Source organism: Cupressus sempervirens, chromosome 7 (genome assembly GCF_028749045.1).
Source record: "Cupressus sempervirens isolate cs-2001-9-10 chromosome 7, ASM2874904v1, whole genome shotgun sequence".
Lineage (NCBI taxonomy): Eukaryota > Viridiplantae > Streptophyta > Pinopsida > Cupressales > Cupressaceae > Cupressus > Cupressus sempervirens.
This window is the reverse complement of record NC_143124.1, coordinates 377,077,310-377,104,255: the sequence shown is the minus strand read 5'-3', so window position 1 is coordinate 377,104,255 and position 26,946 is coordinate 377,077,310. Positions and strand designations below refer to the sequence as shown.

General features: G+C 34.4%; 1 protein-coding gene across 1 annotated transcript; it reads left to right on the top strand.

Annotated features, from left to right (window-relative positions):
- The first annotated feature begins 837 nt into the window (after positions 1-837).
- LOC149547026 (pyruvate kinase, cytosolic isozyme) lies at positions 838-25,159 on the top strand. Its single transcript, XM_089791476.1, has 3 exons — positions 838-1,395; positions 21,660-22,121; positions 24,087-25,159. The coding sequence occupies exons 1-3, from the start codon at positions 1,141-1,143 to the stop codon at positions 24,897-24,899; spliced, it is 1,530 nt and encodes a 509-aa protein (XP_089647602.1). The 5' UTR covers positions 838-1,140; the 3' UTR covers positions 24,900-25,159.
- Positions 25,160-26,946: the final 1,787 nt, after the last annotated feature.

The window sequence follows — 26,946 nt, the reverse complement described above, 5'->3', positions numbered from 1 at the left end:
TCTACAAAAATAGAGCTTAAGTCCCTCTCATAGGACTTGCCTTGCCCTCCCCTTTCCACTGCCTTACTTATTGCATACAAAGATTACAAATTAAATACATAAACAACATATATTCTTAATAAAATACATTGCACCTGTCCTCTTAAGACATTGGCTAATCTCCAAACAAAATGCACCAAAGATGAAAAAAAAGTCAAAAATGATCTTTTTTCAGATTCAATAAAACAAAGCAATTTTTTCTCAAATAATTTATTGTTTTCGATCCAAAATATAGGAATCATGAAGATCAAATGTTGAAAATTTCAAAACATTTAATTGTGTTTTAGTTTTTGTGAAATTTAATCAATAATGCAATTTGTAGAGAGTAAGAAAGATAGCGCATTGGTCTGTTATAGCCATTCTCAACCACCCGTAAGCATAAAAGAAAGAGAGGCTGGGTCCCACATCACAGCTTTTAAGATTTTTAGGTGATGATGGCATGCAAATTAAAACAACGGGTTATTCCACAAAAAACTTTGTCCAACAAATTTAGTCACGTGTGGACAGAATATTCACGGAATAAACGGCATAATAAATCGATTTTCCGCGCCCCCGTTTTCAATTCAGAACTTTCCAATTTACCAACAGATGCTCGAAGAAAAACGAAAATATCAAATAATAGTAATTGAAAAATTGTATCTTTAGTCAATTGCACTCCATTATCTTCCGTGCAGATTGCCCTGAAAACGGCGCTACTAAAGAAGTTGTTAAAACAAGCTGCAAGTTTTTTAAGCCCTTTGTTTCAGTCCACTGTTTTACAAGGGTTTATATAAGAGCCCACTGGAAGGGTAGGAAGGTAGGTAGGCGTGTTAGATCGCATTTTTGTCACAAAATCGTGTCTGAGTTAGCTGCAGATCACATCTGTGAAACGAAGGGTAGACCGGCAGCTACAGATCGGTTGTTTCTAGGGCCATAACTGTGAAGAATTCGAGCCCAAAAGCTCTCAAATAGTTTACTGCAAACCAGACCCGCTTCTATTTTTCGCTTCTTCTTATTCCTGTTTCAAATCTGGAAGTCGTATTATTTGAGTCGTAGCCTCAATTTGAAGCTCTTAATTGTAATCTTCTGCCTTTTGGCCGCTATTTTGAGCCCTTTCCTGTAATGGCAAATATTGATATAGAGGGAATTTTGGAGGAGCTTCCCAATGGAAGGATTCCTAAGACGAAGATCGTCTGTACTTTGGGTCCTGCGTCGCGTAGCGTTTCGATGATTGAGAAGTTGTTGAAGGCGGGTATGAATGTGGCTAGATTTAATTTTTCTCATGGGACTCATGATTATCACCAGGAGACGCTCGATCATCTCAGGGAGGCCATGCAGAACACTCAGATCATGTGCGCCGTTATGCTTGATACTAAGGTATGTACCAAAACCTAGGTTGAATTCTGTTTGTTTTTTAGATGCTTGCGTGGTTCAGGTCTACAAGAAAATTTCCTTATTCAATTTTCGTTTGTTTACGCCGGCTTTTGTTTGAACGCCTACAGCAGGGTAATTATATACTTATCAATTTTCCGTCGCAAAAAAAATTAAGGCATCATTTTTCTATACAGATAGTCCGATTTTTCGAAAAGAAAGTTGTTGTAATTTTTTGTTTGAGTTGGCAAATCACTAAAAGGCTGTATTTTGGTTTCTTTAAATAGTTTAGTTTGTTTTAGTTGATTGGGTGGTTTAAGTTTTCAAGCATTCATCTACCTGTGAAATTTTCCCTTTATTAATTTTTGGTTTTTACGCTGTCTGTTGTTTGAACACCTACAGCAGGGAAATTATATAGTCATCCATTTTCCGTCGCAAAAATTTCAAGGCATAATTTTTCTATATAGATAGTCTAATTTTACAAAAAAATGTTTTTGTAATTATTTGTTGGAGAAACAGGTTATATTTCGGTTTCTTAAAATAGATAAGATTTACAAACATTTCCATTTCCGTAGCAGCTTGTTTTTCTCGCTTATTTGAATGTTGTAAAAGCAGTTTAGTGTGATATCTTTTTTAACATTTTTCAAGTACTTGGAAATAGGTTTATAGCTCTCAATTTTCTGTGAAATTTTATCTTTTTACAGTATTTGCCTCATTTCCGGGTTATATTTTGTCTAAGCGGCTGAGGCGTTGGAATTGATGTTTTTTCATTTTGCGTGCCAACAAATTAATACATCAATTTCTTAAGTTAGTTTGTTGTTAGATTTGTTTCTGCAATCATTTGTTTTTAGTTTGTTGTTAGATTTGTTTCTGCAATCATTTGTTCCGGAAGAACATTATATTTTGATTTCCTTAGCATGATTTAGGTTTACAAACATTTGACGTTTTAATGCAAATTAAGTATATATTTTTCTTTAGAATCCCTTGTATGAGCTGCCAAGGAAGTAGACTATAATATTTTGTAATTATTGCATGGTTGGAGTTCTCTGGCACTCAGTTTTCTCTGTATACTTAGTTTTGCAATTGGACTGGAGCGGTCAATGCAGAGAATTTTGCATAATTTTTTTTGTAGATTTGAGTTTCTCAATAATTCAGTATTCTCTGTAGATAATTTTAGAGGAGCGGTTTATTTCAGTGGTTGAAACAGTGGAATTTAGTATATTGTTAGTTTTGCGGGTTAAAAATTTTAAACTGGTAATTTGTTTTGGTAGGTTTTCTCTTTAGTTCTATTTTGTTTAGATGTTTTTTATTTATTTCTAAAGCAATAGTCTGTTTAGAGCCAGGAAAGAGGAGTTTGAATATTGTAATTTTGCATGGTATAACTTTTTAGTCATGTTATTTTCTCTTGCAGATTTGTTCATTTGTTTTGTAGTCTGTTCAAAGTTTTCATAGCTACAACATAGAACCTAACTTCTTGCTTTGTTATGTTATGTTAGAGTTTTCAACTCTTTTTTAAAGAATTTGCAACCTCAAGTTCTCAATTTGCTCTGTAGTTTTGCTTTTTGCTGTTCATTTCTTTTGTAGTGGCTTTTGAAGCTGGGGAATGCTCTGTTTTGTTTTGCATGATTTAAGTTTTTAAACATTTATTTTTCTTTGCCGACTCTCCTTTTGTTTTTTTTTTTTTTTTGGGGGGGGCGGGTTCCTACAGTCTTTAAGCATTCAATTTTTTGTGGGGATTTGCCTTATTTTCATTCATTTCCACAGCAGTTCATTTGGAAGGCATTGGGAAATAGCCATTAAGAATTCAATTTATTGTGGAAATCACCATTTTTATAGCAGCTTGTTTACAAGTCATAGTACAGGGGAAATCACCATTTTCCATTTGTCTGTGTGGATTTGCTTTATTGTTTTCATTTGTTGTTGGAATGGTTTGTTTCAGCACCGAACTACATCGAATGTGCCATGTTGAGATATTGCTATCAGGATTCAACTTTGTAGCTTTCGAGTCAATCTCAATGACACATGTTTCATGAGTAGTGGCTCACAAGAACCCATCTCTCTAGAGAATGAGTTGAACACTTAGCACTCATTGCATCTAGGTAATGCTCATAGGGTTGAAGCCATTGGTTCTTGTGAGAGGTCACCTGTTCTAGTACAATAGCTTAAGTGTGCTTAACCATGGAGTTTCCTTCGAGGTTAAGTCCACTTAGCTTGTATGATTTTGTCATTTTTATGTATGATTAAACCCTTCATTCAGTGAACTATTAAGAATTTTCGATGCTACCTGATTTGCTACTGGACTTGGGAATTTGTTGCTTGATTTGCTCAAAAGTCTGGTCCTTGCCAGATTTGGCCAAAAGTCTGCTGCAGAGATCATAATGCGCAGTAGATTTTCGTAGAGAAACCCTGGCAGAATTTGAAGAATTTTGGGTGAGTTTGGTTTCTGATGGATGAATTCAGATGGAATTTTGTTAAATTTTGAGCAAATTAGGTCCAAATTGCCTTTTTTTTGACTTTTTTGGAAGTTAGGTCTATTTGACCCTTCAATCCTAGAAGTGACCACTAAAAATATGAAAATGGTTGTTTTATATGTATTTTGGCATTTTCTTAGGACTAAAATGCTAATATATACGGTGGAGTATTTCACTATGTTGCTTTAATATTAACATAGTGGTATACGAACTTATTTGCTGCTGCATATATATATTTAAAAATAACATGTGTTCTTGTATGGATGAACCCCTCAAAAAGTTTTGAACGGATTTTGATCCTGAATCTTGAAACTGAATCCAAACTGGCAACTTGAGATTTTCATATTTAATATGTTCAGTTTGTTTTTTAATCATTTTCTTAACAGAGCATGCACAAAAAATTTCTCATGAGTTTCTTTTTGAGTGGGCTTTTCTTTTAATTTTATCCTTGGTTGTTTGTTTGAGTGGTTGATTTGCTTTAGTGTTGTTTTAATTTTTGCTTGGTTAAGCTTATCTTGAAATAAGTATTTTTGTTGAGCTATTAAGCTTATCATGCAATAAACATTTTTTTGAGCCGTTAAGCTTATCATGCAATAAACATTTTTGTTGAGCTGTTATTATCATTGTTTTGTTTGAGTGGCTAATGTAGAGGAGTTTTAACTTTTTTGTTTACTTCTTGGATAAACATCCCAAACATTTCTGTATGTATTGGTATTTGACTTTATTCAGCTTCATCTGGTTTTGTCTTTTGTAACGTTGGATCCTTGCACTTGGAAATAACTTATTCCTGGTAGGTTCTTTCTGAGGCAAGCATTCTTACCAGTTGTCCAGTAACCCCCTGAACTTAGTATTTTTCATTTTTGCATGTGGACACTTTTCATGCAATCAGTTTTGTTGAAGAAATCCAATTTTTGGTTTCTTTTATTTATTTTTCAATCATGCATGGTTGACCGTCTCAAGCAGCAGATGAAATTAGTTGTTTATTCATTGTTTGGGCAGCCAAAATTTTGTGAGTATTCTGGATTTGTGCAAACTTGTTCTTTATTTGGTTTTGTTTTCCTCTGGATAGCAATCGGAGGTGAAATTAGTGCATTTCAATTGTTTTTCTAGGTCTAATATCTTGTGGAGTCTTGTCTGTTTATGCTATTTAAGTGTTTTCATGTGGGAGTCCTGGTTTTTATCTATAGGTTTGAAATTTTAGAGGTTGGGGTTATTATACTTTTAAATTTAAATAATTTGGTTCAATCCTTCCCCTTGTTGTGATAGTTGAAGCAGTTGATACTAAATGGTTGTAAACTAGCAGTAATTGATATGTAAGGGTTGCACTATCTTTGTGGGTGCTACTTTTTAATGGATTTGGGTGCTACTTCTTAATGGATTTGTTATGAAGACATTATAATTGAAAAAATTGACTTTAGGGGCTATCAAGGGTTTCATTCAAATGCAGTTTATTGGAAGAATATTCCTAGTAAGTTGATTTGTGGTTTTTTGCCTTTTATGAAGCAGTCTAGAAAAATTAAACTTTCAAATTAGAATAGTGGACAAACTTGTAGACAATGGGAATAGACACATGGGAGCAAATATGGAATATGCAAGGACAAGCAGAGGGAGAAAAAGTGAATATTTTTGTTTGGAATGTATAAGTTTTGGTCTAGCATTGAAGAGATATTGGAAATGAAGATATTATTTTTAAAGGATAATCTTGTGCTCCTTTAAGGAGTGTTACCTGCCTCTTATGCTGGCCCTAGTTGGCTTCCTTTCCAGTTCAATGAGTTGTTCTTGCATCTCTTCTGTTGAAGCCAATGTTTGAATATATTTATCCATCCAGTTGAGAAAATTTAAAATTAGTTGATTTTGACCACGAACTATAAGAGTGATGTTGTGGAGATAATGGATCTATTAAAATTCCAGTATTATAATGACTTGTCAAACCCACTTCTAGGAAAAGGGAAAATAATAGAAAGAGAAGAGAGATCAACCACCAAGAAAGAAGCAACATAAGATCTGTGTGGGGACAACTGTTTCAGGTTAAAAAATCCCACTCTCAAAATACCTTGATACCCTTGTATTATTCATCTTATAAATGTCTACCAGACAAGTACTTGTTCCAATATGAAGATCAAAGCACCTCTCTTATATTTTTCTTCTTTCTTGTAATGCAACATAGAATATTTTCTTACTTGGAAACATGCCAGATCTCACACAAAACATATGTTTATTACCATATTATATGCAACATTAATTCCAATATGAAGATCAAAGCACCTGTCTTATATTTATCTTCTTTCTTGTAATGAAACATAGAATACTTTCTTACTTGGAAACATGCCAGATCTCACACATTCAAACATATGTTTATATGTTACATTAAAGGAAAAACAATAACAAAGAGTGGATTGTCTCTCATTCATTGTGGGAGTTTAGTAGCATTTTGGCAGAGTAGCCTTGCTCCAACTTAACTTTATTTATCAAATAACTATATCAAAGCTTTAATATATAGTTGAATGCACTTAGGAAACAATACATTGTTTCTCAAAAGTGTTTTCCAAATCCACCAGCTAACTAACTAACATGGAAAGAGACCTCATAACATTGTCTAGGAGTCGCAAATATCTTTATAGAAGCTTCAAGTATTTTCTTAAGAACTTGGTCATCCAACTTTCACCAGAGGATAGACTAATGTTTCTCACGTCTAAAAATAACAATTAAAACAATGCCATAAAGTGTCATATATGTAATATCCCCTTCTTGAAATAGGATTTGATAATAAATAAATAATAATAAAATGTAAAATAATATTATTTTAATTTAATTAAGTTTAATGAAAGGTCAAGAGGTATGTAGTGAAGAGTTGTGACTCCCTCAACTTGAGATATAAAAAGGAGGAGAGTTCATTTGAAAGGAGGTATGAAGGGAGAAAGAGTGCCCAGGAATTAAAGAAGGATTAATGGAAGAAGAAAGGAATTAGAGGAAAAATAAGGAAGTGGCTTTGTAATGCCTTGCCCGAAATCCTTGGAACACAAGGATAAAACATGCACAAAATAATTTTTTTCGTTGGATAAGTTATGTAACAACAACGTAAAGTAACTAAGTGCAACACTAAAACATCTATTCAAGATGATAAAGAGGGGAACATGGCATAACTTGCATGTTCACCTACAAATGTGGAAATCTTACTAACACTTCCAAAGATGCCCAAGTACTAAATGATAACTTAGAATCAAAAAGTTCACATGAATCAGGAGAATACTCAAAGGAGATTTGGATAACAGCTATGGACCCCAAGAGGGGGATACTGAACTATCTATCCCTAATAAGCTATTCTTTTTAAGCCCAAAATAAAAGTTCGTAGCATGATAAAATAGGCATGTCCATTCCCCACTAACCATAATATAATCAAGAATAGTAAGCAATGACCTTGAAACAGTCTTGTATAGGACAAGGACTGAAGGTTACAATCACACATCCATTGGACACAATGTTAAAGTCCAAATGTAGAACCCTGAAATTTGGGTAAGTCTGAAATCTTGAAATCCTGAAATTAGGCTGTGTCTTGAAATCCTGTCAACCTCATAAATTTGGAATCTTTATCTTAACTTCTAGAGAGTTGAAACCCATCTCAAATGAATCCTTGTATATATAAAATATATCTTTGTATAAGTGGCACGTCACTTATACATGTCACTTATACTTATACTTAAATGATATATTTTATACGTAGTATTGGTGCTGACTTAGGTATGAAAGGCAACCTAAGCACCCAAGGAACCAACCCGAATAGTCAAACACATCATTGACCACTTAAACTTGCATCTTAAGCTCAAAATGGGGGGAGACGACAAAAGATGGGCAGAGATGACAATTTGTCTGTGCCGATGCCCAATAAATTGGTAAACTCCAAAATGACTCTATAGTGAGGTCGCAAACGCCAATTTGCAGATATGATAAAACACAGGTGCGGTTTTGCTGAAAGATGCCTAAAATCACGGACTTGAGATGGTGCAAACACCAGATTCCAAGTGGAGATGACAATTTAGCAACGTGAAGGGAAAATGCATAAGGAAAAAGGTCTAAACTATTATCAAGTCAATTTGCCACTAAAATATAACTACCTCCACACCGGGGAGTACATGATACACAAAAATCAAGGCAATAGTCACCTGAGTTTGTCAATACATAAAAGTAAAGCATAAAACACAAGGCTACATCCATATCAATATTTGTAACATCAATTATATAAGTATATCATCAAACAACTCTCTAATCAAAAGAGAGTGAGCATACGATCTCCAAATCCTATAGTTGGAGGAACCATCCCTATTCACCGGTCCCCAACAATATGGTTAGCAATGCCTCCCAACCATATGAATTCTGTAGGTGCAATTCAACATACTCGAGGAGATAGTAACCAAGCCACAAACAAAGGCATACACTCAAGCAGGGAGTGGCTATCACACACACTAAGCAAATACATAATCTTGTAGCACATTACAATGTCCACTACACAACCCAAGCTAGAATGCAATAACACATGGAGAACACTCAACATCAGATCCACTATCCAAATACAATCAACGATGCCAAGGATTACAGTACACCAAGCTTACTACTTAGTACTAACAAGCGCTTAGTATGGAGACATAGGAATGGAGGGTCATCACATAGCTTACAAAGCTTGTGTGGCATTGAACTACCCTTCTCATGTCAAGGACGTTTGGCAGAGCCATATCAACATTTGTAGATGGCAAGGCTATAGTGCACCATATCAATGTCCTTAAATGATAGCAAGGTACTATGCCATATCAATGTCCTCAAATGACAAGGTGAGACATATCATATCTATGTCCTCAAACGACAAGGTAGTTAGTCACATAAATCTCTTTAAACTCTTGTTAGCATTTTAAGATCCTATTCATTTATTTAGTTATCACATGGTAACTATGCCAAGGAATACCTTGAGACCCCTTTGCATCCCTGACTGCCTTGGAGAGCCACTCCACTCCACTACTCTGACATTAAACAAGATCATCTTGTTACAACAATGAGGCACCAAGCAAAAACATAAATAAGAATAAACCAATGTGACAAAAACCATAAAAGACTCATTATTGAAAATCATGAAACATGGTAAACTCAACTTGTCTCAAACACCAAGAGTTTGGGTCACTCGAACCTCAACAAAGGAGCATAGCTCAACTACATGTGTGGGTGCGGTTTCATATACAAAGCATCCACACATCACATGTGAGATCAAACTCTAGCATGGTAGGTGCTAGCACACGAGCAAAGAAACAAGAACAAGGAGGATACCTCAACTCCCAAAACACTCAAGACAAACAGCTGAATAAAAACCCAAGAAAGGGCACAACAACACATAGCTCATTCGGCAACTATGCTACGAGTATGGATTCCCATGGAATCCATAATTTATCTCATATAACACAAGGAAGGCACACAATGCTCAAAAGCAATCAAATATTCAATTTATGGCAAAATTTGGCAAAGGGCAAAAATCAACATTTTAACATTGAAGGAACACTTTTGGATTGAGGCATAAAATATTTGGAATGTCCTCTATTATGCCATTTTGACCCCACAATCCTAATCTTTCATTCATATTTTAATCAATCTAAAACATGACAATAGATAGATTCTAGGTGACATGCAAAACGGTGCGGCAATCAAAAAGCTTAAAAATCGAACTTCAAATAAATTGACAAAATTAAAACCCATTGGTAATCCACCCAACATCACACTTTTCAAATAAAATCTGGAGTTTAGATACTTCACAAAAATTTGCAGCATAACAATGTAGAAACCATCAAACCCCACATGGGTAAACAATAAAAACTCACACCCATCCACCTTAGTGGAGGAAAGTAATGAAATTGTGAGGGAAGACTAGTTCTCAGATCATGAACTAATAGCAATTTACTTCAATTGAAAAGACGAATCGAATCAAAAGATCTAAAGAGCCCTACGTCACATGATTGGTAAAAACCAAGAAAAGGGAGGAAGAAATAAAAGGTCCATCGAATCAGATGAAACCTTCGGGATACAAAGCAATTTCGGCATAAATACAATGTGCCGTTGTCGCTCTGCAAAAATCCAACACCCAAATTTTACCCAACAAGCAAAAGACTGATTTTCACCAAGAGGGTTTTGGCGCGAAATCACCAATAGTGGATCAATTTCGGCACAAATCCAACAAGCCTCTCCACGCACAAATCCACCACCCGGATTTTACCCAACAAGCAAAAGATCGATTCTCTCTAAGAGGTTTTCGGAGCAAAATCAACAAATTCTTATAACATAAAAATGAGAAGTGAGAATAAAACTCACTTTTTGACATTATGATCACTTTTTTGAAAGTGAACTTCAAAATAAATTATTTAAATAATAAAATAATCTATTGAGCTTTTCCCAAATCAAATAAATCAATTCCAAGTAATTGGAATCCAACTACAACAAATTAGTTGGTAATTAAAATAAAACCATTAAAATCCTCAAAATACGTTAAATCATCATTTAAAAAAAATCCTTCTATGACAACTACAAGAACTCTAATGCATAAACATTCACTGGTCTATCACAAATGCAATATGAATATGGATTTACCAATCATGCACCAGAGGTATAATATAGAATAATTAGATGCGTTGCCTCCATACAAGGATGACATTGGCTTAGTATGCACGGCCAAAGCTACTATCTCTTGGTGTCCATTGTTGGGGATATAGGTGCACCAACAATTTTGGCAATTTAGGATGAATGTATCTGGTACCTGTTTAGTAAACATGTAAACATCCAATGTAGATGCTCAATATATAAATAGGTGAAGCACAAGCATGCAAAAGTCACATGAAGGAGAACAAGACATTGTGTAGATCCTACAAGCAAATAACTACAGCTTTGTTCCCTCTTTGTACTATCACCCACGGGCAATCCACGCATAGCAAGGGTGTATTACAATATAACAACATATAATAATATGATAAAGCATTTTAATTGAATCATTTAATTAATCATTTTACCATTGTCTTAAGCATATATCATTAGAATAAATGACTAAAATAGTAAATACCCAACAACATATATTAAATCAACATATATTGAAATCCCATTAAAGCATTTTGATATAACATCCATCATTTTGAATGCAAAATGCGCTATATAACATTACAAATCATCATTATAAAGATATGATCAAAATACCACCGATCAAATGCAATAATCAAATGCATCATAAAGTGCAACCACTGATCACATCATAAGGGTACTCGTTGAATAACATCATGATATCATCCAAAAATTAGGTAATCACTAGTACATACTTTAGCGAAAGCAGAAGAGCACATCACAAATCTCATAAGCCAAAAACCAATCAAAACCACAATAGTCATCTCGGAAAGGACACACGAGTCAAATATAAAGGGTGCACCTCACAAGGTCACATACAGCATAGCATAGGGATAATCACCACATCTCAAATCAGCTCAACTGATCACACAATAAGCCCGAATCATCAAAATCACATCCATTAGGATGACATACAAAACGCACAAGGGAGAGGCACTACATACTCTTTCAAAGGGCAGAAATGATGAAGGGTTGTGACTCTTTGAAAGGGTCATAATCATGAAAACTTGTGACCCTTGGGGGGTAGAAATGTTGAAGTGTTGTTACTCTTTTGAAGGGTGGTATTATGAAAGGTCGTGACTCTTGAAAATTAACAATGAAGAAGGATTGTGACAACTTCCAAAAGTTGGTAATATTGAAAGGTTGTGACCATTACAAAGGGTTGTGACCTTGTCATGCCCTAAATTTTACATAACACAACCACAATTTTTTTATTTTTTTGAAAGGTGCACTAAAGAATAACATATATAGACCTACACTGTGTTTGGAATATTCCATCGAACCATGGAGTGTCCAGGTTATGCATTTCATGTGTTCTTGAGAATGTTAAAATGGTACAATTTCAATCATTGGGTTAGATATAATTAATTTTAGTTGACGTGGAGGAATTTGTTTTCAAACGATTTTTTGGACTTCAAATTTCAAGGAAAGGCAATAAGTCTCCCTAATACTCATTGAACAACTAAGGTATAGCATAAGAGTTAGACGATGTTACCCTTAGGGCCCGTTTGGTTGCTGGAATAGGAATAGAAAAGTTGGAATATGTTTTCCATTTTCTGTTTGGTTTGTCACTTGGAAGATGGAATAGGAATACGTATTCCCATTTTGCCTCTAAAATGAGCTTATACCCATTCCAAAAAATACTTGTTATTGGAATAGCCATTCCTATTCCCAATATTACATGCCTATTCTCCATTCCTATGCTCGTGACCAAATGGGCCCTTAATGATTTTACGTCCTGTCCTAGTAATGGGACATTGCGCATAAGGATGTGGAGTATGGTCTTAGTTCAAGAACCTAACAAATCAAGGGTGTGCAGACATACCGATTTGTGCTAATTATTCTTCTTATAATTCTTTACTCAATATATATATATACACACACACACACACACAAACACATTTTCCTTTGTGTCTTACGAAGTGATCTTAATTTATTCCATTTTATTTCGTCATTATACTAAGTATTAGTAATATTATTATTTTTGATATTATGCTTATATTTTTAATCTATTTATAAGTAGAGGTGTATAGTTTTAATGAATTCTTGCATAATACCTTCCGGTATGGCTCTAATTTATCAGGCTAACCATATACCATTATTTGACTATGGCGATGTATGAATATGTTTATTGATTATATTAATTTTAAGCTCCGCAAAGATCTTATAATTAGTTAGCAACCATTTAGTGATGGTTAACATCAAGATTGGATTATTTCCAATACAATGATAATTTCGTTAAGTTTATTTAATAACTACAGGTCATACCCTTATAAATTAATGAAACTAAGTAAATAAGGGGATTATATGGTCCAACCAAATTTTACAAATCTACTATCTCATATATTTAAGTTCTTATCTACCACTACACTATTCCACCACCTTACCTTACCTCTCTCAATGATTAGATAAAATAGCAAACGAAAACCACCATAAATAATTATGAGATAGCAACTTAAGTCATACTTTGTAGCTTATGTCTCCATGATAACTCGACCCTTCTTCCTAATACTTTACATAAACATGTTAATTAGTCATGTCGATTCCATAATAAATTTTCTCTAAATAACTAACCTTTATCTTAACATTCTATTTCTTTGTGTCTTGATTAATAAAATTCCATTTTAATTAGGTTCTTACATCCCCTCAATTATGCTTTAAATCTCATCGGTATCCTATAAATTTGATCGTTGAGTCTAATCAATATTTAAGGGGCATTTGACTTAGTTACTTGTTATTTATTAGTTTATTATTGTTAAACTTAAAACAGTTGTATTTGATAATTAAATATTTTCTAGTCTATACATAAACTATGTCATTCCTACGTATGATATACTAGGTGTTAAGTGAACTTAATATGCACACTTATAGATAAGAGACATACAACTATGTGTTAAAGAAAATTAACTACTAGACTTATTTATTAATTAATATTAATGACCCACACTGATCCATCAACTAATTTTATTAATGATACTCTATGCTAATCTCCCTCTCCACTAACCAACTTCCCACTCACATAATACAACACTTTACCCATGACAAATACTTACTACCAAATAACATCTCATATTCCTAGTTATGTTGAAATAACTTGCTAACATTTTTCCTAGCTTCCCTTTTTATAACACCCACCTTACCACCTATCCTGCTATCTTTTCTCCATACATTTAATGATAGGACAAATACTCTCTAATTATTGGGTTAACAACTCAAAACATAAATTATTATCTACATACCCACTTTACCTTTAACATGAAATTCTCACATGTTTATATCCAACCTAGGTCTACCCTTTCACTCCCTTTACTCCTAGGTGAATTCCCATGTTTGGGGTCACGTGCCCCCTTATCCCTCCTTCCAAGGTGACGTGACCTTGGTCCCATCACCTCCTATTGCGCCTGACTGCAAGGATTAAGGCAGCAAGTAAATGTAATAGTTGAGTTTTTTTTTCAAGGTGGGGGCAACTTCTACAAGGAGGGACTAACATATGTCAATGGAACATCATGTTCCAAGTGCCTTTTTAAAGCCTTAAGAAAGGATGTTGACGCCAAGGGGGTGGTGGGGACCTCCTGTCCTCCAAACCCATTTATACTTTCACTTTATGTTTTTTTTTGTGAAGATAGCCGCCTAGGTAAGTGGGGAAGAGGTAGGGTCTAGGGCATGATTAGCCCCTTTTTGTGTCCTCCTTGATTGGTTATAGTGTTCAATTTGATATCTTCATTTATTTTATTTTATTATTCTTATCATTATTATTTTTACTTTGATTTGGTGTGATGGTGACTTGAAGGTCACATGACTCATATGAGTCCCCATTTGCAACTTATAGAATAGGTGTTTGTGATTTTAAAGTATTTCTTCTTAGGATATATATTATTCTATTAATATTTATGTACTAGATTCTAGGGTATATTCTGTTTATTGTTTTATTGCTCTGTATTATGGGGGAGGATTTATCTTCTTCTCCCATACATTGTCCAGAGAGGAAACATATACCTACAATAAGTCTTCTCCTAGAATTGGACTATTTATTTTCTTTTCTCAAGCATATTTGCTTTTATCCTACCATGGAACTTTAATGATTATGTTGATGATGTGATGATGTTATTTGGTCTAAGGGTTTATTAGACTTGAAATCCAATGAACTAAGGGCTCGTTCGGTTGCAAGCATAGGAATAGAAAATTAGAATGCGTATATGGAATAGGAATGGAAAATTAGAATGGGAATGGAAAAGAGTAATCCCATTCTTGTTTGGTTCGTCTAGTATTTGACTGGGAATATGTTACTCTCTTGTTTGGTTGAGAGAAATTGGAATATGTTCATCAGAATCATCATCTGTGCAATTCTCAACAAAGCCGTAATCTTCCTCTTCTTGCTCTAAATAATCTTCTTCATTGTCTTCATCCATTGCAAAACCTTTGCTATCATACACTTCAGAGCCATCATTTGCATCATGCATATCGTCCTTAAAGTCCATCTCTTAACTCTAACAAGCAAATTTAATGAGGCTTATTTCCCCTTGTTCCTAATGAACAAATTTCGTAGAATGAAAACCCTAACAAACAAATTTGCTGTTTTTCTTCTCGCGTATTCTTCTCCGATCGTCACACAAAACTATACCAATGTGAAGCCAAAAATCCTCAGAAAGCAACTCGAAATTAGAAAGTTACAATATGTACATCGCCAATCTAACAAGCGTAAGAAAAAATGATTAGTCTTTATCAATTTGAGACTTATACAAGACGGCTGTGAGGATTTTGAGGCCGATCGGCAACAATTTTTTGTCTTTTTTAATCCTTCGACTAAGGTTTGAAGAGCAAAATGTTACAACCCGATAAAATCTTGCCAAAATGCCCTTATGTCCTTATGCGCTCGCCCACGGACCTGAAAATTTCATAAATTTGGCATAATAGGATTGAGAATAGGAATGGCCTATTCTAATAACAGGTTTTTTTTGGCATAGACTTATGCTCGTTTTAGGAGTCAAATTGGAATACGAAACTCTATTCTCTATTCCAATTTGGTCAACCAAACAGAGAAAACCAAACATATTCTGAAATGTCTATTCCTATTCCAGCAACCAAACGGGCCCAAATATTCTTGTATGTACCATGAACTAATCATTTTATTCTTTTATATGAAAAGCATAACCAATAATTTTACATTGCAATCATTCACATTAAATCAACTATATCAGAAGAAATATTGTCCACAACAACTATCCAATGTACCTATCAAATCATTTATAGATCAACAAAGAAAGAGGATTTTATTTCATAATTTTCTCCCTATTACTTCCAGTCACATAATGTGGAAAACTTACGATAAATAATTCCTTGAAAGTAACTATATACAACTTCTCAACCTTTCTATACACAATTTTCAACAGCATGCAATGATAAAAAAATCTCTTTTACATCACAATGAAATAACAATAGAGGCTTGATATCACAACACTTTTGAAATGACATGGAACATTGGTCTCTCTTTGCACATTTGATTTTCCAACTTGTCAAGGGTGAAACCCTAATATCTTCAAGGAATCCATCTTCACAAAACTTGCATACACACGCAAACTAGGAACCATGGAGGTTCACCTCCCATCATAGGCTTCTATGAAGCCACCCACTGAGCAGGGGAAACAAGATCCAAACGGGATACACACATACAACATATGATAATGCATGGGAAACTTACAAGACAACACATGATATTCCCTTCCAAGATTTACACATTGATTCACCATTGGAATCATAAGAACATTGGGTGAAGGTGGGCTCTTCAAGAGGAGATTTGCCATGCCAGTACAACTCACACACATTGAATTCCTCCATGCCTCTACAAGGCTTACATCACACATGCTTCTCTTCACAATCTCTACTTATCACCCCCAGATTCATATTTCCACTTATCACGCCCCAATCATAATATCAAGGCGATGGCTTCAATGGAGCCCATACTCTATGAAATTCCCCCCCCTTCTCTCCAAGAGAAGTGGCTCCCTACTACATTATTGAGCCCAACTAAGCCCTTCACCCTAGGCTACTCTTCCCTTACCAAAGGGTGAGTGAAGCCCTCACACCTATAACAACACTTGTCATTCAAATCAAAACAAAAGATCAAGTAAGAAAACCAAGATGATTACATGAACACCATACACATTCACAAACATCACAACACAATGCCCAAATCCACAATACAAGATTCACAATACATTGCTTTGAACCCATAACAAATTTCTCCATACTTGCAGATTCATTATGCAATACAAAAAAAGAAGGAAATGAACATGCTTTGAAACACCAACCTTGGTCCAAGCTAAAGGCAAAGATAGTTGTTGTAGAGCTCTCTTAATCTCCCTCCAAAACTTAATTGTCTCTAAACTTAGAGAGTGGGTGAATACCCCACTAGTTTGTCCAAGACTCTCTAACAAGGCCTTCTCACTAACTATTTTAGCAAAGACACTAAGCCACTCCCTCTTACAAACTTTGTCTCCTCTAAATTTGCTATATTTGATTTAGCGGGAACATGGGAGAAAACTCATGTGACAACTCTAAATTCGAATTGATGGAAGAATGCATGGGTAAAGGGCCCCCCTAGGCTGTCTAGGCACTCACATGGTCAAAATTAGGTCCCTAACATGATATACCATCATATGGGTAACTTTTTTTCACTTAAAAGACACTTTGGGACCACTTAATGACCCCTCAAACCCCTAGCCAAGTCTAAATTCGAATTTCCTTGATTGTGACCCATCCTACCCCTTGTCAAGTTGGTTTACTTACTCATTAACAAGGTGATTAGTTTTAGGGTAAATTGCCACCATGATCAAAACCCTAAATGACATGTCAATTACACACAAAGTTCGCAAATGTCAAGTGACACATAAAAAACACATTCCACATCACCATGACATGCCCCTAATGCATCTTTATTATTAACCGTTTCCATATACAAGAAAACTCACATTTACGAAGAAAAATAGTGTAAACGAGGCTATTGAATCTTCCAAAGATTTGCTTTGGTTAAACTGTGTTCACAAAGGTTTGGAACTTGTTCCACCAAGTATTTCCATGGTTCCACTTCTTGCACATTAAACTCGAGCATCAGTAGTCCAAGGAGGTCATATAAAATATGTCATAAATGCATAGAATTTCAAATTTTATGAAATCCCTATCAGCATAATTCAAATTAAATTTCCTTTCCTAATCAGTTCAAATAAATCATTCAAGATGTTAGAATATCAAATCCGCATATCATAAACCATCATAATCAATTTAACATTTATTTGCATATCATAAATCATCATAATCAATTAAACATTTGCCTGTATATCATAAATCATCTTAATCAAATTAACATTTTGCATCGCATTATAATCTAATACTATCCTATCATAAAGTTGCATCCATATGTGTTCAATCATTCCATTCACAATATGAGGTTCATAGTGCATATCATAAATGTAAAACACTACTGAAATATCAAAATCAATAGATAAAGCAATCCACTGTCCATCTAAGTCTTGAATAACTGTCAAAATATCAAAGTCTCCAATATCAAAATGTTAGTATCATGTCTATGCTATGACGGGTCGGGGTGAGGCTTCATAGACCCTTCCAAAAGTAGGTAATATTGAAAGGTTGTGATCATTACTAGGTGTATGAAAAGTGTAGTTTTTCACGCATTGGAATATTTAAAGGGGAGGACTTCATTTGGGGAAGGATATTCAAGGGAGATCAATTAAGCGAATAACTTATTTTCACACATTAAAATATATATAGGGGAGAGGGCTTCATTTGGGAGAGGATTTTCAAGAGAGATCAATTTGGCAAATAGCTTATTTTTCAGAAAGGCAACAATGAATAGTGGTGGCTAAATTCTTATGAAAGCCACCACCTTTAACTGATGAAATGTAAAGGAGATTTCATTTTAAGCATTTGAGGACCCCTCAATCATCATCCTTCATCCATCAATTATTGATCCCTGAAGAAATCATACAGATAATCACATAGCAAGATCAAGCAGACAATATTTAATCAGCACTTTATCTTGGGTTCAAGAATACATATAATTCAGCAATCAAGCATACCTATATCAAATCTACAATCCAACATTCAATAATCGTCATCTACCAATGTCAATCAGACATTCATTATATCATTATGTTTCAATCATCTAATCAACAATTACTTAACCCACCAATGCCTCGAATCATCAAATCTAAGGAATTCATTCATTCAAACAAGGATTCAACAACAATCAGCAGCATATATATATATCAAACAGCAGAAACACGTCAATAGCAAGCAGATACATTAGTGCATACAGCTGAAGGATTTATCAATAACCTCTAATTGTTCTGGTGTGAAAGGATAGATTCACATATGCAATTATAAATATTTATAGATGGAATGCATGATGTATATATTTGATTATATATAAATAATGAATACTTGAGTTTAATGTCTACATATTATTAACATGGAATCTTGCAGTAATTGGTCTTGTTGAGGGGAGAGAGTGCGAGGATGGAGAAATCAAAGGATTCCTACGAGGTATGGTGCCTCGTAAAGATGGTTAGGGACCATGAGGCGACCTCATGATGTTGATTGAGGACTATAGGGTAAGGTCCACATGAGGCCAAGGATGTTAAGGTCCTGCCTTGGGCCAAGTTTTGAGGGTCAAGGACACCCTATCGCAGCTTACTAGCCCCACATTGACCAATTGTTGAAGTCAGACAGTCATATGAAGCAAGCGGTTGACATGAGGGAGGAGAACTGTACGAAGAGCTCAACAGGTGTGGCACCTCATGATGATGTTAAGGACCATTGGCTAAGGATCACATAAGGCCACAAAAGGTAAGGTCCTGCTGTTGGGCCTAGGGTAGAGGATACTTGGGATTCTTCATCATGTCTTCCTATACAACATTTGTTATGGTTGAGCTCCCATGTAATCAGTAAAATTTGTTATGTAGATTCATATGTATATTTCTGAACCTTAGAACTGGATGTATCTCATGAAGTATATCTGCACAAGGTTTCCAAGACAGATCCATCTTATCTTATTTTTGAGAGGATTATATTTCGGAGTGTGTTTTGCAATTTGCTTCAGTTGGATTTGTGAATTTAGGGCGAAGTATAAGAGAAGGGGACATCCAATATTCCCTTTTAACTTCATGTCTAATATCCAATCATGTATTACAATACTTCTATTACTTTTTGCCACTAACAAACAATTCTTTAAGTGCCTGGAAGATCCCTTGGATTCCATATTGCCTCAATTTCTCTCATGGGCATTCCATTCCACCCTTTGCATGATGTTTGAAAATTGACATGAAATAATATTTGAAACAGTATAATCTTAAATTAGATTGCCACTTTGTTGAAATGAAACTCAAGCCTGCAAGCTGTCTATCATGCCTAGTGAACACTTCCAACAGGTTTCTCTGATTTATTTTTGGATTTTATCGATAGTATCATATCATGGTCCCTTTTGGGCTTTTCTTTTTTCCTTTATTCTCTGTCTCTTAGATTTGTTTTGTAGGTGCATCTATTGAAGGCCGACAAGTAGTAATATGTTCATTTCTTTTTCTTCTATCAAGGTATTTTAAAGATTTACTCAGCCCAATTTTCAAGTTATCTTGGTCTCTGATTGTCATTCTTTTGACTCTTTGAAAGCCAAAATTCTATTAGATGATAAACTGGATTCTTGTAAACCTCATGTTTCTGAGCCTTTTCCGGTTTTGTCAATAGCAAATGTCAAGGTCTATGTTATGTTTACTTTATTTGTGCAGTTTACAACTTAGTCTAACTAGGATTTGCAAGGTGATTAACACACCTGATCCTAACACTTGCCACAGGGTTCTTTCATAGTTTTGTATCATAGCAGTCACATTGGTCATCTGGCCATGAGTTGTCTCGGCTGACATCTGAAAGACATTTTGCTTTACTCATATTTATACACAATATAACTTACTATGAAGTAATGTTGTCATCATTCCTGGCTGTGACTTTTAGTTGCTACTCGTTTGTGAAATCCATTAACATATGAGCATTTCTATTCGCAAAATAGTAAAATATTGGACTATAATTTTGTGTTTGACATTTCCATTGCAAACAAACCACAATCTCTAAACAATTAAGCATGAATAAAATTACTTTTTCTTGTAGTCTCTTAAAATTCCTGCAATTTTGTTTCCTGGCAAATGCCTCCAAGAATGTTCTTATGATGTTTGACAACAAAGGGATTTTTTGTAGCTATTTGATCATTGTATAGATAGTAGATAGCTATAATAACTTAATTTCTCTTTCTATTCACATTCCGTTAAAGGAGTAACAGGTATCTTGTTGTTTGAGAACTACAGATCCTCTCTCTGTGTCCCTTGTAGATAGGTAATTTGTCAGTGACTCTTGTTTCCAAGAAGCTGTACAAATTCATGAATAGCCATCCAGAGCTGAATGCCATTTTCTCATCATGCGAGAACTTGTGAAGTGAGACAATGTCTTTGGTTTTAGTTGTAAGTTATGAGAACTAGACCTTTTGAAATGAACTCAATCTCAATTCAGCTGTTTGAAAGGGAGCAGTTAGATGCTGGTTTCAAAAACCCAAAACATCTGGAATGTAGGAACAAGAGAGAAAAATGGTGATGTTTTGAATTCTCTGGAATATTTTGGCATAGCTATCTTGATATGTAACAGCAGAATTGTTCAGTAGAATTCCAAAACTATTGTCTCTTTGAGAAGAACTATAGCTGAAATATTTTGCCTTTGAGTATATAAAGTTTATGGTTTTGCCTTTGAGTATATAAAGTTTATAGCTGAAACATTTAATTATCCATCTGGCGACTATCTTACTGCAGTGATTTTGGCTTGGTGAATAATTGAATGGTTATCTTCAATTTACAATTCTGTCTTTTAAATGTGCATTCATTTTGACATTTTTAAAATAGAAAAGGTCTGCAGGTAGTGATTAGAGGAATTAGTAACAATCAACCCTTTTAAGCGTAGTACAGTTGGTTTAGCAATTTGTCAATGTCATTGCTCTGAAAATTAATTTGAGTTTTTTAAAAAGATTCCTTGGGCAGTTTTGTATAGTTTTCTGGCATTAAAGGCTTTAAACTTTGAAAGTCATGATGAGAAGTTTATTCTTTCTTGCAGGGACCTGAGATTCGAACTGGTTTCTTGAAGGATGCAAAACCAATCAAACTGAAGGAGGGCCAGGAAATCACAATAACAACAGATTATACCATTAAGGGTGATACTAGCACGATTTCCATGAGTTACCAAAAACTTGCTGTAGATTTGAGGCCTGGCAATACAATTCTATGTGCTGATGGAACAATTACGCTAACTGTTTTAACAACTGATAAGGCATCTGGCACTGTGAAATGCCGCTGTGAGAATACTGCTGTCCTTGGTGAACGGAAGAATGTTAATTTGCCTGGAGTTGTTGTGGATCTTCCAACACTTACAGAAAAAGATGTTGAGGACATTCTGCAGTGGGGAATACCTAATAAAATTGACATGATTGCTCTTTCCTTTGTTCGTAAGGGTTCAGATCTTGTAAATGTCAGGAAGGTATTGGGAAAACATGCAAAGACTATCATGCTGATGTCGAAGGTATGATCCTGATTCTTTCTGCTTCTTGGTTCCAGTTTTTAACTTTGAAGATTCAAATGTTTTAAGCAATGTCTGTTTGTTAAATACAAATTTGCTGAGAGCAAGAGCATATGTTTGTGTTTGGGTTGGTAAATTGAGGACTGTAGGATTGTGGGGTTATGTGAATCAGAGTGAGGTGAATTACTTTACCTCTTGGATAAAAACCAAATTTGAAACATTTTTAGAAGTAATTTGATACCTGGCAAAGTGTTTAGGTTGCATCATACCCTTGTATAGGGTACCTAGTGGAGAGCATCATAGCTAAGGACCTTGATTAAGATTCCTGATTTTTGTTTCTGTTTTTTGTTTGCATATCCGCTTGTTTTTATCAAGCTTAATTCAGTACGTAATCAGTTTCAAACTTTGATACAGTACTAATTAACAGTAAACTATATCACCGTTCAAGTTAGAAGTTTATCATTTGCAACATGTCGTCGTTATATGATTTATGATCTTCTTGTTCATGTTTAAAGTCTGCCTTCTCTATTATGCATCTAAACATTTATAATATATTATCATTACAAACATTGGAAATCTGAATATGAAAACAATATGTTACATCTGTAAACTTTATCACTGCTCTTGTTTTGAAAAAACCATTGGCATGACTCATATTATCAGATTTTTTATAAATATTAAATTATATTTAAACAAAGTTTGACATACAAGTACCCCCGTCCCTTTTAAAAATAAATAGTTGTATTCGTACTATATCACCGTTCAAGTTAGAAGTTTATCGTTTGCAACATGTTATATGATTTATGATCTTGTTCATGTTTAAAGTCTGCCTTCTCTGTTATGCATCTAAACATTTATAATATATTATCATTACAAACATTGGAAATCTGAAAATGAAAACAATATGTTACATCTGCGAACTTTATCACTGCTCTTGTTTTGAAAAAACCATTGGCATGACTCATATTATCAGATTTTTAATAAATATTAAATTATATCTAAACAAAGCTTGACATACAAGTACCCCCGTCCCCTTCAAAAAAAAATAGTTGTATTTGTACTAGTACCAGTACCTGATGTACCCAATTACCGCTGTCCCTGTGCAACCTTGGTTTTGTTGTTTGAACTTTGTTCTTTTTATGTTTTCCTTATTTGCTCTTCTATTAACCTCTCTATTATTCATTTTCTGGCAAATATTTTTCTAATATTGTTGTGATTTTTAAATTTTTTTGGTGAATGCCTCTAGTTACACCATATTTCTTTTGACATTGTTGTTATTCCTATTTCATTTGTATTTTTTTCATTCTTTTAGTAGCCTTAAGCCCGTCATTTTTAAAACTATTTTCTTTTATTTGTATAGTGAAGGAAGCTGTTTTGTTTGTCTTGTTACAGTTTCTGCATGCACTGTGGCATATCTTGGTTATCTTTTTTTCATTTACTTTCTCACTGATTTGTCATCTGAATGCCCGATTATGTTTTGCTTACTCATTTTCTTTCCTTATTTTATTTTCCATTATTATTTAGGATAATAACATGTGGTCTAGATCTGTTCTGAGTGATTTAATTCTATTGGGTTCCTATTGTTTGAATCCATGTTTGGTCTGTACACGTGGCTTCATTGTGGTTAGAAATGGGCACGGTGTCAACTTACAGGGAGCTTTCTGAATGGGCATGTTTCTTTGCTTGTGATCTGTGGTAGGTTTTTGTAATTGTGACAAGCTGGTAGAAATTTAAATCTTTAATGCCTGCTAAACTAATCCCCTTACTATCTTTACAGCTAAGAGCCTTTCTGTATAAGTTTGATCCTCACCATGCAGTGGAATCAAAGATTTGATAATTTTTGACTAACCTGGCTAGTGAGTAATGTATTTGTGTATTTATTTTGATTGGAGAGGAGAATGGAAGAGCAGAGTAAATCTGTAATGTTTATCAGGGATTACATATTTGCTTCTTAATTGTTTATTGCAGGTTGAGAATCAGGAAGGTGTAGTCAATTTTGATGAGATTTTGAAGGAGTCAGATGCATTCATGGTTGCCCGTGGAGATCTTGGTATGGAGATCCCAGTGGAAAAAATATTTTTGGCACAGAAGATGATGATCTATAAATGCAACCTTGTTGGAAAGCCTGTAGTTACTGCCACCCAAATGTTGGAATCTATGATTAAGTCTCCTCGTCCAACTCGCGCTGAAGCTACAGATGTGGCCAATGCTGTTCTTGATGGTACCGACTGTGTTATGCTTAGTGGTGAGAGTGCAGCTGGGGCATATCCTGAGTTGGCAGTGAAGATCATGGCCCGCATATGTATAGAAGCTGAATCCTCATTGGACTATGGTTCTATTTTCAAAGAACTAATAAGATCCACTCCTCTACCAATGAGCCCTTTGGAAAGCCTTGCTTCATCTGCTGTGCGGACAGCAAACAAAGCTAGGGCAACCCTTATTGTGGTTCTAACTCGTGGGGGCACGACTGCTAAATTGGTAGCAAAGTACAGGCCACCTGTACCTATTCTGTCTGTTGTGGTTCCTGTCTTGACAACAGATTCTTTTGATTGGACATGCAGTGACGAAACTCCTGCCAGACACAGTCTTATTTACAGAGGATTAGTACCCCTTCTGGCAGAAGGGTCAGCAAAGGCCACTGATTCTGAATCTACTGAAGTGATTCTGGATGCTGCTCTTAAGACTGCAACTGATAAAGGCTTGTGTAAGAAGGGCGATGCAATTGTGGCCTTACATCGTATAGGATCTGCATCCGTCATCAAGATCTGCGAAGTGAAGTGAGTTAAATTCTATGGTGGACTGATGCCGATCAGAACTCTTTATTTGAAGTTAAGATGCTAAGTTGATAACATCCTACAATATATCTTGCTTTTGTTGAGTTGCAGAAAAATATATGTACTGATCAATACTACGCTGATTTTGTTATTGCCTTTTTATTACCAAAATTTTGAAGCTTATGCTAAATGTTGTCGAGAAATAAATGTGGCAGGAATTTTTGGAATCATATAATTTCAATTTCAAATTGTGGCTTATTTCCTTGACGACTAGGAGTCCAGGAAAATGTTTTTCTTCTTTTCTGATTTTTTTCGCTCATTCTAATAATAATTATTAGATAATCAGTAATTGATATGCAATATAGTCATATGGTATTCATATTGATTTCTGATTTGAAAAAGCATGCTTACCTCAGAATTGCTTCTCAACTTTGACAAATATGTTTGCAAAATCAAACTTAATTAGGTGATAGGCTATAATATGTGAGGTTTTCACCCAGAACCTGTCTTACACCCCAAATCCACCTTGTGCCTGGTATAATGGATCAGAAAACAAGCAAAAATGATAGTTTGGTTTGTGATAAACAATTTCTCGATACTGGAAGACATCATACGAAATATATCTTTATTATCCTCAGATATGATTTGATTTATTTGATGATATTTGATTTGATAGTGTTTGATCTTCCTTCTGATTTGATTTGCATTGAACATATTTGATTTGTCTTTAATTTGCTACATAACTTGCATCTTGATCCCTGCATAATATGTATCAAAGATTTTTTCAAAAGATCACAGCTGAACTGCAGAGTCATTTAAACCAACTCTTCATGGCACTCGTGTGCGGGCTGCTCTTGCTGGTCGTACTGCCCTTTCATTTTAACTATTGCATTCAGCCTCCCTTCGTTCTCCTCCCCGCACTGTCACTGCCACCGTGAAGGAGAGAAGGACAAACACGCCATCACCAACCAAAGAGCTCCTCAATTCTGTTAAAGAGGGTAATCAATGTGACTATTTATCTTGTGCTCTTCTCATTGCTTTTTTTGATCAAACTGTTGGAGGGCAAAGATAAAAGAAGAATTCCCAGTTAAAATTGGTCTTCTATTTTCTTTTGATCTTAAGATTTGCTTATATCTTTGCTTTTTTTGATCAAACCTTTGGAGGGCAAAGATAAAAGGAGAATTCCCAGTGAAGATTGTTTTTCTATTTTCTTTTGATCTTAAGATTTTTCAAGGGATCAGATTCCCCAGGTTTTTTGGCTTTTTTATTTGAATGTCATAAATTGCTTAAAGGAATTAGAATTTATTAGCTGATATTATTTTTTTGACTATCCTTTTATTTCCCATTTTATCTTAACATATGTTACATCTGTAAAAGTCATGGAATCTGAATATCGGAGTTAATTTATTATTAGTTCCTACCGTTGGCAGGATACTAATAAATTCCAACTACCTTTTCCATCCCACCAATGGCAGATTAATATTTTTTTGCCTATACAGAAATTTGTAATGTTGACCTATTTTCTATGATTTTAACATATGAAAAAAATCGAATTATCTTTATTGGGATTGGTGGGGAGTAAAAATAATAAGGGGGAAAATTAATTTTCATTACATATTAATATAGAATTTTCAACACTTTGGAAATACATTGGTTTATAAGAATTTTATGAATGCATTAATTACAACCTTATCTTTTCCTTATCTAGTGGATTAACTTTTTAAAAAACAATTATTTTTATCCTCCACCTCACAAATGAATGTCTAATCAATAATAATTATTACTATTTATTTTTATTACCAATTTTTTAATCAAATATGTCTAATCAATAACAATTATTACTATTTATTTTTATTACCAAGTTTTTTAATCAAATATAAAGTTTAGTATTTCAATTTGTAATTTTTTTAAAACTTTGATTTTTTAATAAAAGTACTTGAATTATTGCTATCATTTTACTTTTATAAATTAAAAAAAAATTAAACAACATTTTTTTAAAATTATATTTTATAATAGTGTTTGTAATATGTATAATTGATAAGTGTTACAATTTA